The 16,795-nt window shown below is 40.4% G+C and overlaps 1 protein-coding gene across 1 annotated transcript; it reads left to right on the plus strand.

Moving 5' to 3' along the window:
• Positions 1–13,436: 13,436 nt before the first annotated feature.
• LOC310815611 (putative nuclease HARBI1) lies at positions 13,437–15,112 on the plus strand. Its single transcript, XM_083685459.1, has 3 exons — positions 13,437–14,335; positions 14,446–14,748; positions 14,977–15,112. The coding sequence occupies exons 1-3, from the start codon at positions 13,623–13,625 to the stop codon at positions 15,017–15,019; spliced, it is 1,059 nt and encodes a 352-aa protein (XP_083541585.1). The 5' UTR covers positions 13,437–13,622; the 3' UTR covers positions 15,020–15,112.
• Positions 15,113–16,795: the final 1,683 nt, after the last annotated feature.

A 16,795-nucleotide genomic window follows, 5' to 3' on the forward strand; every position in this document is an offset into this window, starting at 1 on the left:
CTGTTTGTTAACTGTTTGCCCTATGGCAAGAGATTATACATTTAAATATATTTTTCTCACATAACTTGAAAAAGGGTTCTCCAGGAGTCCAGAGAGCCATGAATAGATATGTAAAGTGTGAAATAACTAGATAATTAATCAGGATAATTTTCCATAGATAAATGTTTCCTTCTCCATGGTTTCAATATCCTATCTATTTTGCTCTTTTTTTATTTTATCAAAATAAATGTATTTCAATTATCCAGGATATGTACACCAAGCACCTTTACTGTACCATCTGCCCATTTAATCGAAAGACCACATGGCAATTTAAAGTTTGTATATTTCAGAGACCCAATCCATAATATAGTGCATTTATCATAGGTTTTAATCCATAGAAACTGGGAAATGTTCCAGGTCAGATGCAGAAGCAGGATGCCATTTGATAGGTAACACCTTGAATTTTGTGTGGATATGCTCAGATAGTTCAGAATAACACACTACATATGACAAGGAGACAAAGTGCAATTATGTATTTTTTTCCAAAGAACATTGTGTTGCTACTGCTAACAGAACAGAAGTTATAAGGCTTTTTGTGAGTAGTTTCCTTGAAACCTCTCCAGGTGTCCCGAAATCTCTCCAAAGTGTCCAAATGCTTTACTTTCTTTGTGAACCATAGAAATGTGCAAAGAACATTATACAATCAATCTCCACCCAACTGTAGAACATTCTGGATGACTATCAAGAAACAACAACACATAAATCAACTATATACAATAAAGCACAGTAATATGAACAATCATCACCTTTACAACTCCTGATTGGAAGTCACACACATATGAGGTCTGATCAAACACAGAGACCTGTAAGGTGACTGTTATGACATATTTGTTGTTTGAGAAAATGAAAGGCAAAATCAACATCTCAACACTTTGGGCTGTAGATTCACTTAACTTTCACAGAAAACAACACTGACCTGCTACTTATAACCAATAGATTGTCCTGTTTCAACCAATACCAAATGTGTATGTTCTGTAATATTTTCGAATATTAAGAGCGTCTGGAGACTCCATCTTCTTTGACTTTGTGACTTGAAGCACTGCTCATATGTCGAAGGTGACCTCATTTGTGCCGTCGCCGAAAACAAAGATTTTATAGCACCATTGGAAAGCCAAGCTCCGCATCTTTCCTGTGATATACAGCATTCGCCTATGCAGTTTACTGTGTTATGACTAACTGATCAGACATCTAAACATATCATATAAAAGCAGACATCCGGCCCGTAATTGGGCCCATGCAGCTAATCATTCGATGTGAATTTAATAGTTAACATTTCAATGGCCATAATAAACAGGTATAGTGATAGGGGGCAACCTTGTTTAACACCTCTTGTCATTTCAATATTCTCAGAGAAGTAACCATTATTTATTTTTGTCCCCAAAAATGACATCGGGGAAGGGACTATAATTCGGTCTCTGTCCATTCGCATGTCACACAATTTTGTCCATTCGTATGTGACACACCTTTATCTCTGACACTACTGGGACATATTTTTTTTATGTGTCTTGCCATACAGATGGGGCATTAGGATAGTGTTGTATCAATAATAAGCACCATTGCTTACTTCAAGAATTATGAGCAAAGTGTAATTGAACAAAATATAAATATAGCCCACCGTTAGAGGCAAAAGTTCTAAGAAATTATTCAATTAAAGAATAAGATTGTTGTTGGCTGACAATACGTGCATAACATTAAACATTTAACCCTGAACATATAGAACTTGAGATAAGTGATAGAGATAATGCTTCGTCAAAGACTTGTAACATAACTCTTTTCCCTTGAGCTGGTCTCAAAGGTAGGCTACTTATTGATAAGGAACCACTGGAACAGGGATGGAACAATTCAAACTGAACATCAATCAAAAATAGGGTATTAAGTAGGTATTACTTGAAGCAACCCAACTATAAAATCAAGTGCTGTATAAAGACAACACTAGTCCACTGACTTGCTACCCTGAGGCAAATTTCTACCCTGAGACCTTCATGCAAAATCTTGTTATATACAGTGCCCTGCCTAAGTAATAGGACAATTAAGCATTTTGTCTTGTTTTGGCTCAATACTCCAAATGTTTGTAATTGAAATCAAACAATTAATATGAGGCTAGAGTATTCTCAGCTTTTATTTGAGGCTATTTGTGTACATAGTGGTTTCACCATTTAGAAATGACAACACTTTTTATACATAGTCCTCGTATTTCATTGCAAAACGTTTTCCAGTAATGGGACAACTGGCTTGACAGGTGTTTCTGGTAAGTCAGGTGTGTTCTGTCATCATTTGTGCAGGCATAAGGCTTTATGTTTGCCTTTGGAGTCTGCTATTGGTGTCTGTCAACATGTGGACCAAAGAGGTGTCAATGAAAGTCAAGGAAGCATAGGCTGACATCTGAAAGAAAAATCTGAAACAATCCCAAAACCTTAGGCTTGTCAAAATCAACAGTTTGGAATATCTTTTTTTTTTTTTCTGGTGAGCTCAGCAATCGCAAACGGGATGGTAGGCCAAGGAAGACTTGTACAGTGGATGCCAGAAAAAACAACAGATGAGGAACACTCTCTAGGAGGTAGGCGTGAATGTGTCAGAGACTACCATCCGCAGAATACATCACCAGCCGAACTACAGAGGTTTCACTGTAGTTCACCTCTGCCTATGTTCCAACATATTGTCACTGTGTGACCTTGTCTGTTATAGTACCTACAATGTCTAACATGGTGTTGGGGATTGGCTTGAATTGCGACCACGGAGGTCTAGTTTTAATTTATGAATGCTCTCCTTAGAGGCTTTTTCACTTATAAGTAATGCATCTAGTACATCTCTCTGAATGTTCCCCTATAGAGGCTCTTTCACTTATGAGTAGGCTTAATGCATGAACTTCCTCTTGCGCCTGGGTGAGATCCTTCTGTAAATGCTTGTTGACATCTCACACCTGGGCAAGATTCTTGTGTTGTCTGCTAAGCAGATGCACAATAACATGCAAAATTCACTTTTTCTCTTACTTGCTTTTATGAACGCCAATTGTTTGCCAATAATCATAGCTGTAAGACTAATTATTCTTTTCTTGTTCAACTTCAACAATGTGTCTTTAACGTTCACTGAAGTCCATAACACAAATAATTAATGCATGCCTTTTCCCCTTGCCATTGTATTTGTTAAATGTGGAGAGTGATTATCAATGCAAGGTTTCTACGGAACTGGGCGGGTTTACAACTACCAAAGATATGTTGATCCTGATAATAGGCCTAATTGATTACACTATTCTTGCAGAGTTACCCTTACAAACAATGCGATTATATGTACAAACTACCTGTGCATTGGACCCATAAACAACCAATTGCATGAATCAATTTAAAGCAATTTCAGCATCCCGTCATGCCAGAGGTCACCAAAACTGTAGAGCCTTATAGATTGGCAGTTACAATAAGAAAGATTGGCAGGGAAGTCCTTTTGTATAGATAATAACAAAGCATACTATTAATAATCTGACTCCATTGAAGAAGTGGTAAAAAAACACTGAAGAATTATTGAAAGAAGAGGGAAGGACTGAACTTGAAAGAGAGAAAGGAAACATGGCTGAAGACAAAGCTACTCACAGTGTCATAGAAATAACATACAGTACATGCAATACTTTAAATGTAGTCTTCCTTCAGTCGGTGATTTCAACTGATGGCCTGTGTTAAGATGTTAACGGACACACCATAGGATCACGTGGAAGATAGATCAACCAATTTATGTCGAGAAACATTCTATGAAATATTCTGTAGAGGTGTCAGAGAACAGTATGTACTCAGCCTCAACAAGCAAACTTCAGAGTAAAACAGCTTCTTCAGCAGTGAGTGCGTGCATGTGTGTGTGTGTGTGTGGGGGTGTGTGTGTGTGTGGGTGTGTGTTCAATAAGATACAGTAGATCAAATGAAAAGAGCAGAGGGCTCACCCATACTGATGAAGGCCACTTTGAAGGTGTTGGGAGATTAGACAGACACACCGCCTTCACTCTCAACCACTCAATTCATTGTGAGTGTCTCATATCTGTTGAAAGGTGTTGGATGAGAGGCCAGGGTAGGTCTTTTTTTTGGCATAGGCTTTCTCTTACATTCTCTATTTTTATCAGTTGACAGCTGCGTACAGTAGAGCACATGGAAACTTTTTCAACAGGTTGGAACAACTAGATGGCAGGCCATCCACTGTAATCCTACTCGTGGGTGAAATTATTCCCAAATGTTGATATAGTCCCTATTTTATGCCACATATATCACCCAGAACATGCGTTCCTCATCCAATTTCTCATCAATGTAGATTACGCCCATGGGATAGTTCACGTCTCTTATTGGTCATAACAGAATTTACAGCCATGCTGTTTCAGATGAGATGGGAGTCCTCCTTTCCAAATTCATTTCAATGACCAATTTGTAGCAATTAATGTGGGACATTGTGTTAACAGACCACCTACCTTGGGCATCACTGTGGAAATCCAGGATATGAGATATCTTCATTTATCTCTAATTATGCAATCGTGTTCACAGCTGCAGTACATTATGGTCAATTCATTCTACAAGCATTGAAATGGTGCCACAGTCCAGGTAATAAGATTGTTTGTGTTGGCATTGGTGTGCACAAAACTGTCTTTCTGACCTCTCTAATATGAGAAGGAATTCTGAAACCTATCCATTAGTGTTAGTGTCAATGGGATTGATGAAAAGGGGGTTTTACGAAAGGGTTCCATTCTAATTGCAAAAGTTTGCCTCAGCATTGCCAAGACAGAAAGTGTCTGTTTATATAATCATGTATACATGTGATTAATCTGAAACTGATGCAAACTCCCTCAAGTATCTTAATAAGTCTGACCTCATTTTCATGGTTCAGTCCAACTGCTGCTTCATTTCACTATTGGATTTTTTCATACTTACCTGAGCCAATCCAGGATGAAAGCTGTGCACTTTTTCAGAGTGTATTATTGCTGTGTCTCTTCTTGACGTTCTGTATGCTGGTGGAAAGATGGCATCTATGGTGAAATTGTATTTTTGCCCCAGTAATGAATAGACTCATTGTATGAGGACCTTTAACCTGTGCTCTGTGGAGTGTCACTGAACTGCTAATCACATCGTTATCTGTCTGGGTTTCAGATTTGTGCCAGAAAAAAAGACAACATATGACATGGTTTGTGAACACGTACAAAAGGGGATATTGTATGGCTGTTTTGGGAGATTTTACATTGTTATTGAAATATAACTCAGTATGTCAGTGTTCCAAATGACACTACCGTCAAGGGTGTTTTAGTTTAGAACTGGATGGAAATGAATGATAATTTGGTGAGGAAACAAAAGGTTATAAATGCTTTATAAACAGTATTTGAGATGGCACACCCATAGCAAGTGAACATACTGAGGGAATATGGCTGCAGCAAGCCTTATAAACCATAAGTCTTATTTGGCACTGTGAATTCAGCTTTAAACAAAGAATACACTTAAATAATCCTTTCCCTCAACATTGGAAATTGAACTGAGGCAGCAACAATCTCATCCATTTTCATCTCTAAACTCACATTGGGTTTCTTACACAAACTCTATTGAAATAGTCTTGGAACTCATAACCAAAGAATGTCAATGAATATATGAAGTAGTTGTGAGGATATTTCCCTTTGAGCTTGGATAGTATCCATATGTAGTGGAGGTGATTTAGAATTAGCCCTTCCTGAGCCATGATAACTCAAGTGTTTCCCTCAGAACTTGAAGTTGTCCTCTTGGCCTAATGGTAGAAGCTTATGTCTTCCATATGGGAGACCCAGGTTCTATGTGAACATAAGGCAAATACACAGTATTTGTATGTATGTGCAACCATAGACAATTTGTGGATATGTTTCTCATCTATTTAAGTATGTTTATAGCCACCAGAAGCAACATTTATACATGCATTTACACCATTATCACCATCCTGTCTCATGAAGCCTTTCACTAGCAGAGGTCCAGTGATGGAGACCTATAGCAGTCACACCAACCTATGGCTTTGCTAAAGTGGACTTAGCTCCCACTCAGCCAATTGACAGAAATGTGTTAGGCAGATAAAGGGCTTCACCGGTTCATCTCACAGGGGCTCTGCCACCTCTTGAGCCTGTAGGGATTCCATTTATGTGGAAGCACATGTGAATGCCGCAGAGAACACTGATAAAAGATGGCTGATGATATAACTCTGTCTGTAATTAACCTCTATGTAAAGGAATGCCTCTCCTGTCTGACAACATGGAGATTTCTTGGCCATGTGTGAATCGTGGTTTTTGTCTCCTTGCTCAGTGTCTGAGTGTGAATACGATTCGCACAATAACTGGGATGGTCTGCATTTCAGTGTTTTCAGAGCTTGTAATTCAAGCTTAATGCTTTTAATGACGTTCCAGATTGTTAATTTTGGTAGGTGTTTCTGATAATTTTTTTCTGATATTTCAGCCTCATAATGGCTTCCCTGACTTTCATTGACGTCTCTTTGGTCCTCATGTTCACAGACACCAATAACAGACTCCAAATGCAAAGTCTAGAATCAATGCTAGACATTGAGAGCTCTCTTATGCCTGCAAAAATTATGTGATGGAACACATCTAACAAACCAGAAACACCTGTCAAGCCAAGTGTCCCATCACTTTTGGGTACCCTGAAATAGAAGGACTATGCATAAAAAAGTGTTGTAATTTCTGAATGGTGAAACATATGTACACAAAAACCATCAAATAAAAGCTGAGAATTGTTTCATTTCAAATCCAAACTTTTGGAGCACAGAGCCAAAAGAAGAAAAAATGCTTCACTGTCCCATTACTTAAGCAGGGCAATGTATAGACTTCATCAGGAACAATGCTGGTGTACTGTGCTTTTCACTGTAGCCTACTAATCGTCACTCCAAGGGTCCAGGAGCATCAATTTGTCCACACTGAACTTGAAATTTGCAGTAGCCTAACGTGATTAAGGTAACAACATATCCTGTAAAACAAAAAGTCAATAACAACTGCCTCAGTGACTGCAGAATTGAATTGCCAGTTGTTGCAGATGAGTAGCAAACATCTCCACATTTACTGTAAATGACACTGAAAATTAACCATGTTCTATAGATAACATCTATTGCATGTGTCATTAAATTGTTGAGATATTATCAGAAGTTCTGTGGATGCCTTTAAACAAAAAATCAGGCTGACAGTGGGTTTTCGTCATGGCTTTCATCCATTTTGAGAAATCCTTGCGGCTCTCGCAAGATTCTTGAAGCATGTTCCTTGTACTTTCCGAACTACAAACTCACCTCTACTTCAGCAACGGATTGCATCTGTGGTGACGATTCAAGATGACAGCATCCGTAAACGGTATTGCCTGGCTTCACTGTGACAATTGTATCTCTCATAGGAATCCAGTGGGCGGCATGTAGTTCACTGTATCCAGTTATTATAGATTATCTATGTTCCCTACACCAGTGTTTCTCAACAGGGGTGCCGCGGCACCCTTGGGTGCCGTCTGGCATCCTTAGGGGTGCCGCAGAAACGTGGCTGACACTAGGCTAATATAGTGAAATTGAAATAAATGAATGCATCATTTTGGAATCTTTCTTTTAGCTGTATCATACAGTTAAGTAAATCGAGGCACACATCAGAGAAAATAGTTTGGATTAATTTTCTAGTAGCCTACCGACGCTGCAATCAGTGTTTGGAAAGTAGGCTGCATGATGTAGGCAAATACTTTTATTTACAGCGCGCGATATCGGATGAGTTGTCATAGCGTTGTGCAGCGGTTAATTAGCCAGCAGCATGGACAAGTTTTTTAAAAGAAAAGCTCCACAGTCTGATATATCTGAATCTGAGCCCTCAACATCGTCATCGTGTGGTCAGTCAGTGAAGGAGGTAGGCACCTCCAGCAAGATGAAGAAACGACAGTATGATGACAATTACCTCACGTTTGGATTCATCTTCACTGGAGAGCTGTCATGTCCTCTCCCCCTGTGCCTGTTATGTGGTATGAAATTGTCCAACCAGGCAATGGTACCCAGCAAGTTGAAAAGACATCTGACAACCAATCACCCATCACATGCCAACCAAAGTAGGGAATACTTTGTTCGTTTGAAAAGCGAACACAGCCGACAGGAGCAGGTGATGTTCAAGTGTGCGAAAGTCTCAAACAATGCACTGGAGGCTAGCTATCCGGTAGCCGAAATAATAGCTAAGGCTAAAAAGCCTCACACCATTGCCAAATCAGTAATAATGCCAGCCTGCACGGCTATTGTAAACAAAATGATAGGCCCACAAGCAGCTAAAGAGATCGCAAAGGTACCACTTTCGAACTCTACCATTGGAAGGCGTATAAATGACATGTCGGCAGACATAGAAGACGTGGTCTTAGAGAAAATAAGGCTATGTGGGAAATTCTCTCTGCAAGTTGATGAATCAACAGACGTGAGTGGCCACGCACAACTTTTGGGATTTGTGAGATTTATTGATGGAGGAGAAATTCGTGAGAATTTTTTATTTTGCAAGTGTTTGCCGCACAAAACAACGGGAGAGGAAATATAACGTGTCACAACAGAGTACCTTGAACAGGGAGGTCTAAGTTGGAAAAATTGTATCAGTGTCTTGTCGCCGAGGGCGAGATTAGTATGGCCTTTTCCCGGCCTAAACACCATTCCCAACGTTACCCAGTTAAGCACAGCAGGAATGGCCTATGGAGTGTCCTTCCTTGATTTGATCTATGAAATGACCCAGTTTGATGTGTAACTGATTGATGACAAGTTGAATCAAAAGTGTATAACCACTAATTGATGACAAGTTGATTCAAAATGTGTGTAACTGATTAATGATAAGTTGATTCAAAAGTGTGTAACTGACAAGTTGATTCAAATGTGTGTAACTGATAAGTTGATTCAAATGTGTGTAACTGACAAGTTGATTCAAATGTGTGTAACTGATAAGTTGATTCAAATGTGTGTAACTGATTTATGATAAATTGAGTCAAATATACAATTGGTTAATGATAAATGAGTTCAAGTATGTGCAAAAGGCAAAACTTAACAAAATAAATTATAAAGGTAGTGTATGACTCCGGGTCAACATATCTGGTTGGACCTCGTAGTGATAACGGTTTAACTGATACTGGAGTAGGCAACCAAATGCATTAATGTTTGACTATATTTCTTACTCAGAAATGATTTCTGAGGTAGGCCACCATATTAATGTTTGACTGTATAATTCATGTGTGCTAATGATAATTGTATACCATATGTACTAAATGTTAACTTTGAGAAAGGCCTAGATTATTATGTTACGAAAATAGAATAGAATAGCAGAAGTCCACAATAAGAAGTGGCCTTGAGTCCAGTTTGAGCAGGAGAGTGATAAGTATGTCTAGTAGACATAACAACAGGTGCCCTTAGGCCCATGACTAAGCATGAATGCGAACTCAGGGTGATGTAATGAATTAGATAGAATTCTATGCTTGACTGAGAACTAGATCGAATTCAATGCCTGACGTAATGAATTAGATAAGAAAGGGTGGGGGTAAAGGAAAGCCCCATTGCAAACTATAAAAAGAGCTCCCTGGAGCAGTACGACGGTCATTCCCCGCTGCGGAGCGTAACACCTGAAGGACCGGAGCAGGACCGAGTGTGTTGAAAACCAAATACTCTAGCAGATTCTCCTTGTCCGGAGCTCACACTCTGATTGAATTCTGACTGTCGGCCTCGCCACACTAGTACAAGGGAGGACCTTGGCGGACCTTTTTGTTTGTATAACAACAGCTCTGGCGGATAGAGGAACCGGCTATGCTCGACAGGGTGAAACTGGGACTTCTCTAAATTTCACAGGCAGAGAGTAGGGACAGACTGATAGGTTTTATTATTTTCTAATTTTTATCATTTTTGAATACTAACATTTTACCATTTAATCACTGCCTGTAATGCTGTAATGTTTTAAGCCATCATTAAAGAATTGAACCTGCATTTAAAGGAACAGTTTTCACAATTTTAATTCTTAATTATTATTATTATTATTATTATTTTTTTTTTTTTTATTATTTCTTATTTTTTATATTTTTAGTCATTCCATCCCTCATAAGCCTTTTTACCTCCTCCTGGTAACATAAAATATTATAGATTGCTGTGCATAATACATCTTAGGATCTGAAGGGTTATATCTGACCTCTTATTACCTCCTTTGGGTAAATTATCCTTACCGATAAACCCTTTATCCGCAACCACACCAACTGGCACTCATATAAGATTAGAGCGGTCGTTAACCATAGAGACTACCCACTTCGGTGTACAGTTTTTAGGTTTGGGGTGATTTTTCAGTTCAGCTAAGGTGGGTAGAGGAAAATATGGGAGGAACTATGGGATGTAGACCGTTAACAGCGAAGTGAATCTAATCGACACCAACCTACATAGGACCAGTCAGCATCTGACAGGGTCCACAACTGTTATCAGATGGTTGGTCGGGGGTTCTGTATTGAGCCTATAAACCCGGGACACAGTCTGCACCAATGGCGCTGCTGCGATGACCGGCAATGTCAAAGGTTTCATCAGCAGGATCAGAGCGCAAAACCAAAATGTTCGCACAACGCATTGTTTCCTTCACAGGGAGGCACTGGTTGCCAAGACTTTACCGAAATATCTTTCAGATGTACTGGACAGGGCAGTGGACATACTTAATTTCATAAAGGCGCGACCGTTAAAGTCCTGTCTTTTTTCCATTCCATGCGAGGAAATGGGAGCCGAGCATCAGAGCTTGTTGCTGCACACGGATGTCCGCTGGCTCTCACGCGGAAAGTGCTTGGACCGACTGTACGAGTTAAGAGAAGAAGTCTTATAGAGTGTTTCTAGCGGGAGAGAATTCTGCATATAAAGAGTTAATTGCAGATGCGCAATGGTGCGCGAAACTCGCATACCTGGCCGATATATTTAAGCACCTCAATGAACTTAATTCTAAAATGCAAGGTAAAGAGGAAAATCTACTAAGCTCATCAGACAAATTGCGTGGCTTCAAGTCTAAACTCACTCTCTGGCGCTCTTGTGTGAAACAGGGGAAAGTTTAGATGTTTCCCCTGTACAGTGCACATCCAAACAGCAAAAAACTTTCTGGCCTTATGTCTCAGCATCTGCAAACCCTTGACGAGAGATTTAATAAGTGTTTTCCAGCTGAGACCTTTGCTGGTTTTGACTGGGTCCGTGACCCTTGGAATTCGTGCGCTTTGGAGAGCGCAGCCGACCTGCCAATGCAGGCACAGCAGCAACTGGCAGAGATGAAAGAAGATCGTACATTAAGGATGAAATTTCAAGATATGACATTGGATACATTTTGGATATCATTGGAAAAGGAATACCCGATAGTGTCAAGTAGTGCCGTTGACATACTGTTACCCTTTTCCAAGACATATGTGTGTGAACTGAGCTTTTCGAGCTTAACCTGCATCAAGAACAAGCGGACGTATGAGCGCGGCTTTGGAATTATTCAAAACAGCGCCCGCTCTAACACGATCAAAGAGAATACGCGGGAGAGGTCCACTGTTTGAGGCGAAAAAAGACAACGTTCCCAGACGAATAAAAATGAATTAAAAATGAAATATCCCAGTGTTCCTAACAAAACAAAGAACCCAAAACCATTTCAATGGAAACGATCGGACTTTACCTTGGAACGTAGCGGACGTATGAGCACGGCATTGGAATTATTCAAAACAGCGCCCGCTCTAACACGATCAAAGACAATACGCGGGAGAGGTCCACTGATTGAGGCGAAAAAAGACAGGGTTCCCAGCGGAAAAATGAATAAAAATGAGTTCCTAACAAAACAAGGAACCCAAAACCATTTCAATGGAAACGATCGGACTTTACCGTGGAACGTAGCGGACGTATGAGCGCGGCTTAGGAATTATTCAAAACAGCGCCCGCTCTAACGAACGATCGGACTTTACCGTGGAACGTAGCGGACAGAGAGCGCCTGAGAGCTGTGGACCAGGAGCTACGTGTGTGTCTGTCATCCATTCCTGCGAGAATAGTGTGTGTGCGTGTGTGTGTGTGTGTGTGTGTGTGTGTGTGTGTATGCGTGCGTGTAAGAGTAGTAGGCTACATGCGTCATGTATTTGTTGTTCGTCAGAGACAGTGTGTGTATTCTAATGATAATCAACATTAAAAAAAAAAAAATATATATATATATATATATATATATATATATATATATATTGGGGTGCCTTGAGATTTTTCATTCATGCAAAGGGTGCCGCGACTGAAAAAAGATTGAGAAACACTGCCCTACACTATAGGTCTGCTACCCCAGGTCTTCTACCCCTGGTACTCACAGTTCTACCTGTTACACTAATAAAGAAGAATTTGAACAAACATGAAACTATGGTAAATACACAGTAACTATGAAGGAAGTACCAGATATTATTCATTCTCTGGAAATGAAGGGGAAACAGTGTTCACTTCAATTTACAGGTCCCATCTACTGTACATTCGCAATAAGGAAAGTACCAGTAATCAACATATGACTTGGTGATTTTGTTAAACTTACACCATAACAACATGGTACTTGTGCCTGAGGAAAAGGATGGAGTAGAATGTAAAAAGGTAAGTTGTAGTAGTTTCACATAACTGACTTCATACCTAATATTTTTTCATGCACAACATGTATAGTTTCTCCATACATAACAGGTATGCTTTATATATAATAAAGTTGTTTTGAATATGTTTTTTTGTTACTGTCTTCATACCAACTACTTACTGCATAATTACAGACCTGTAATCTAAAGGGTTACCAGTACAGTATGCCCCAAAGCAGTTTGTATCTGGTGAACCAACTGAAAGGGAACACTACCTCCAAATTCAACTGAATCAAATCAAATCAAATCAAATGTTATTTGTCACGTACATTCCATACAGCCGTAATTGATATAGTGAAATGCTTGGGATCTTGCTCCTCGATCAACAACAGTCAACAACAATCAATGAATCAACAATATAGTAATAATAAAACAGTGACAATAGTAGTGCATAAGGGTGTAGTGTAAGTAGCAGCAGTAATGGTTGTAACAATAACAATAGTAATACAACCCACAAACCCACTGGCCCAAGTATGGAGATGCAGTGTGTATTTTATGTAGATAAAAAATGAGAAATCCACTACTTACTGTGGGGTAACAAGTCAGTTTATCTCTCCAATGCTAGAAAGAGAGACATTAGATACACAAGGTGTACATAATAATGTAACAGAAACAACACCAGCACTACAGCATATACACAGGCCTCTTTATGCTCAACAGTAAGTAGCCCAATTTGTTCACACCTTTAATTTTCCTACAAACTAACCTTGTCCTCTATAGCAAACAGATTACAAGAAACCAGGGCCCGTATCTCTAAAGAATTTTTGTGCAAAAAGTGGCTCCTAGCGGCCAAATTCTAAGAAAATTCTCAGAGGCATGACGTTTTCTTAGAATTTCCCCTAAAAGTGACACGAAAATCCCAGTTAATATAAAAGCTATTCCTCAAGAGTCCTAGCGCTTAAAAGGGCTCCTAAGGCGAGATCTGCTAAGAGCAGGGAAGAGGACTTTTAGTGGCTTAGGAGTTACCCTAAGCAGCTGCACAAAATGGCCAACAGAGGAGTCAGGAGAGATGTCCTGCAAACACTGGATGACAGGGAATTATTGAGACGCTACAGATTGGATCGTGCAGGAATCATGTTTGTGGTGGATCTCCTTAGAGATGCAATTACTTCACCAACTCGACGCCACAACGCTATTACACCGGAGAAGAAAGTAATCACAACCCTGAGGTATTTGGCAACAGGGAAAATGCAACAATGCAGCAGTGATGACTTCGGTCTGTCCCAATCCTCCGTCAGCAGAGTCATCACCCAAACACTGACAGCTTTGTCACAACCTAATATTGTGACACAATTTGTTTCATTCCCGCTGGATGCCCGCACTTTACACACACATAAAAGGGCATTTATGGACATTGCAGGATTCCCTGGCGTTGTGGGTGTAATTGATGGAACACATGTGAGAATAATTGCGCCATCAGAGGACGAGGCTGTCTTTGTTAACAGGAAGAATTTCCACAGCATCAATGTGCAAATAGTGTTCAATGCGGCCTGGAAGATTTTGGACATTGTGGCTAAATGGCCAGGCTCCACACATGATGCGAGAATGCTCTCCGAGAGTGGCATCAGACAGCTTTTTGAGAGACGCTATGTGCCAGCTAATTGCCACTTGTTAGGGGACAGTGGCTATCCATGCAAACCATGGCTCCTTACACCTTACCTCCAGCCACGCCAAGGGCCCCAACTAAACTATAACAGGTAAGCCAAACAATACAAAAATCATGGAAATGAAATGCAAGCAATATGTTAGAGCATCCAAGTAGTGCAATATTTCCATCAAATAATTAAAGGTCTGTATTCTATTGTAGGGCCCACAAGACAACAAGAGCGGTGGTGGAGCGTGGCATAGGCCAGCTTAAGAGGCGCTTTCATGTTCTCCACGGAGAGGTGCGGCTGAGGCCTGAAAAAGTCAGCAAAGTCATCATAGCCTGTGCAATATTACACAATATTTGCAAGGTTAGACAGATTGCAGAACCTCTGGAGGATGGCGATGAGGATGAGGATGGAGACAACGATGAGGATGGTGGTGAAGAAGATATTCACATTCCACAGGGGAACCTAGCCCAGAGTGGACTGCCTTACAGGGCAAACTTCACAAATTTACATTTCAGGCAAGCTGTAGCCCCATGTCATTTGAGAACTTGTGATGGTATTAAGAACTACCACAGTTTTACTGCACATCACCTGCAATTGTTAAATGCAAGACACAGAACACAATCTCTAAATGGTTTATTTTTTAGGTGTTCAATTTTAAGGCGGTAGTACTCCTCCTGAAGGGAAAGGACTTTTTTTTGTTGTTCAAACACATCAATTGTGAGTTGCAATCTTCTCTCCAGCAGGGATGCTGACGGAGCAGGTGCTGCGGATGGGAATGGTGTTTGATCCGCCGGGCTATCCTGAGTAGCAGCTGCAGATGGTTCAGGCGGCAAACTTGATGGGCCCGGTTCTTGTGATGGCTCCATGCTACAGAAATACATAGGCCTAGTTTAATTATTGTTTTGATTAAATTAATTTAATACAATGAGCATGGATAACACATGAAATGGCTTCTGCAATGAATAAACACTGTTGATATGAATAACCCTGTGTCCTACCTTTGCTGCATTTCAAGGGCCTGCATCATTGACGTGTCAATGCCTGTTGGCAGCCCGGTGACACTGACCTCAGAGTGTCCCAGGACTTGAAAGACAGTGTCGGCCACCTGGGACAGCCGCTTTGCAGGTGGTCCACCCCCTAGAAAGAAACAGTCAATGAACACAGTACTTAGGCATGTAAATTAACTTTGCCAGCAGGAGCAAGTTGCCAGATTATGTGGTAGGCCATAGTATTTTGCTCACCTGTGAGTGAGGATTCCCGCTTGTGTGCTGCAATCTCATATTTTGCCTTGGACTGCAGCACATACCACCTTTTCTCACAATCGTCGCCTGTCCGCACCACCAGTGGAAAAGAGGCATTGATTGTTGGGGATATTGTGTCCCAGGCGCGCCTCTTGCCTTGGCTAGTGACAGTTGGGCCAAATTTTCCTCGTAACATACCTTTATGTTCGTTCACCAACTGGGCCAGCAACAAACCTTGCTCCTCAGTCCAGTTCGGCTTGCGATTCCTTTTTTTCTCCATTTTCTGTGTTTGTAGGATATTTGTTAACAAGCCTTCATAAATAGACCAGCCAGCAATCACAGACATTGTTAAAAGCTGAGCTGTGTTACCCTCGTTAAGTTCACACTGAGTTGTAACGTTGCAATTTCTACTTCATTAAGGACAGCCCCTTGAGATAGGCCATCTTGTTTTCAATGGGGTCCATATGGAAGTGAAAGTACAAAATATGCCAGCTAGGATATTAATATGAGCAAATGAGACACAAATCATTATTTGAACAGGGTGTAATGAGCTTAAGTTTTCACATATTTTAGATTCTAATGTTAGGCTATAACCCCTACAGCTTACTATTCATTTTCCAGATATTTTCTTGAATGTGAAATATTATTTACAATTATAGTCTGCATAAGATTAGAGTGTATAATTATGTTTATTGATTTGAGGGTACATCCTTTGCTCATTATCACCAAAAGTTCATTTTCATCAAACTTGTAGGATCAACCAATCACGGCTTTTGAAATGATGACTCATACCTAGCAACGGGGTCAACCACACCCCCTCACTAAGATAGGATTTTTCATCCATTCCTGGCTCAGAGTTCACTGAAAATGTTCTGGAATCACTTCTAAGCTAAAACTCCTGGCAAGGAATTTTTAGGTTAAGTTAGGAGCTCTCTGAGAGGATTCTCAGAATCTTTAAGGATACGGGCCCAGTCCTATGACTTGGGGCCATTAGTCCCTCAACATTACAAATTGTGTCAAATCTAGATGTGGAATGGGTGTGTCTGAGTGTGTCTGATTAAACAGGGTCCTCATGAAACTGCGGATTAGAGATAGGGGTTCCATTTCCGATCCAGCCAGACCATCTCTCTTTATCTCTGCTACAGTGTCTGGATTTGGGGGGAGTCATCGTCAGAGCGGTAATTCAAAACTGCAGTCTTTAAGGGCCTTCATTCATCAACGCAGAGGCACATGACTGGGAAGTGATTATGTGGGGGGTTTGTGACGAAGCGGGGTGCAGGTGGCTGCTTTTGGCCCACATACAGAAGATACTTTGGGCTAC

The sequence above is a fragment of the Argentina silus genome (genome assembly GCF_951799395.1).
Source record: "Argentina silus genome assembly, chromosome: 14".
NCBI classification, from domain to species: Eukaryota; Metazoa; Chordata; class Actinopteri; order Argentiniformes; family Argentinidae; genus Argentina; species Argentina silus.

Bases quoted from the DNA above. Each gene is read 5' to 3' on its own strand.
- LOC310815611 (XM_083685459.1), top strand. From the start codon at position 13,623: ATGGCCAACAGAGGAGTCAGGAGAGATGTCCTGCAAACACTGGATGAC. The intron at 14,336-14,445 runs GTAAGCCAAACA...ATTCTATTGTAG, and splicing joins CCCCAACTAAACTATAACAG to GGCCCACAAGACAACAAGAG. The intron at 14,749-14,976 runs GCAAGCTGTAGC...TCTCTCCAGCAG, and splicing joins TTCACAAATTTACATTTCAG to GGATGCTGACGGAGCAGGTG.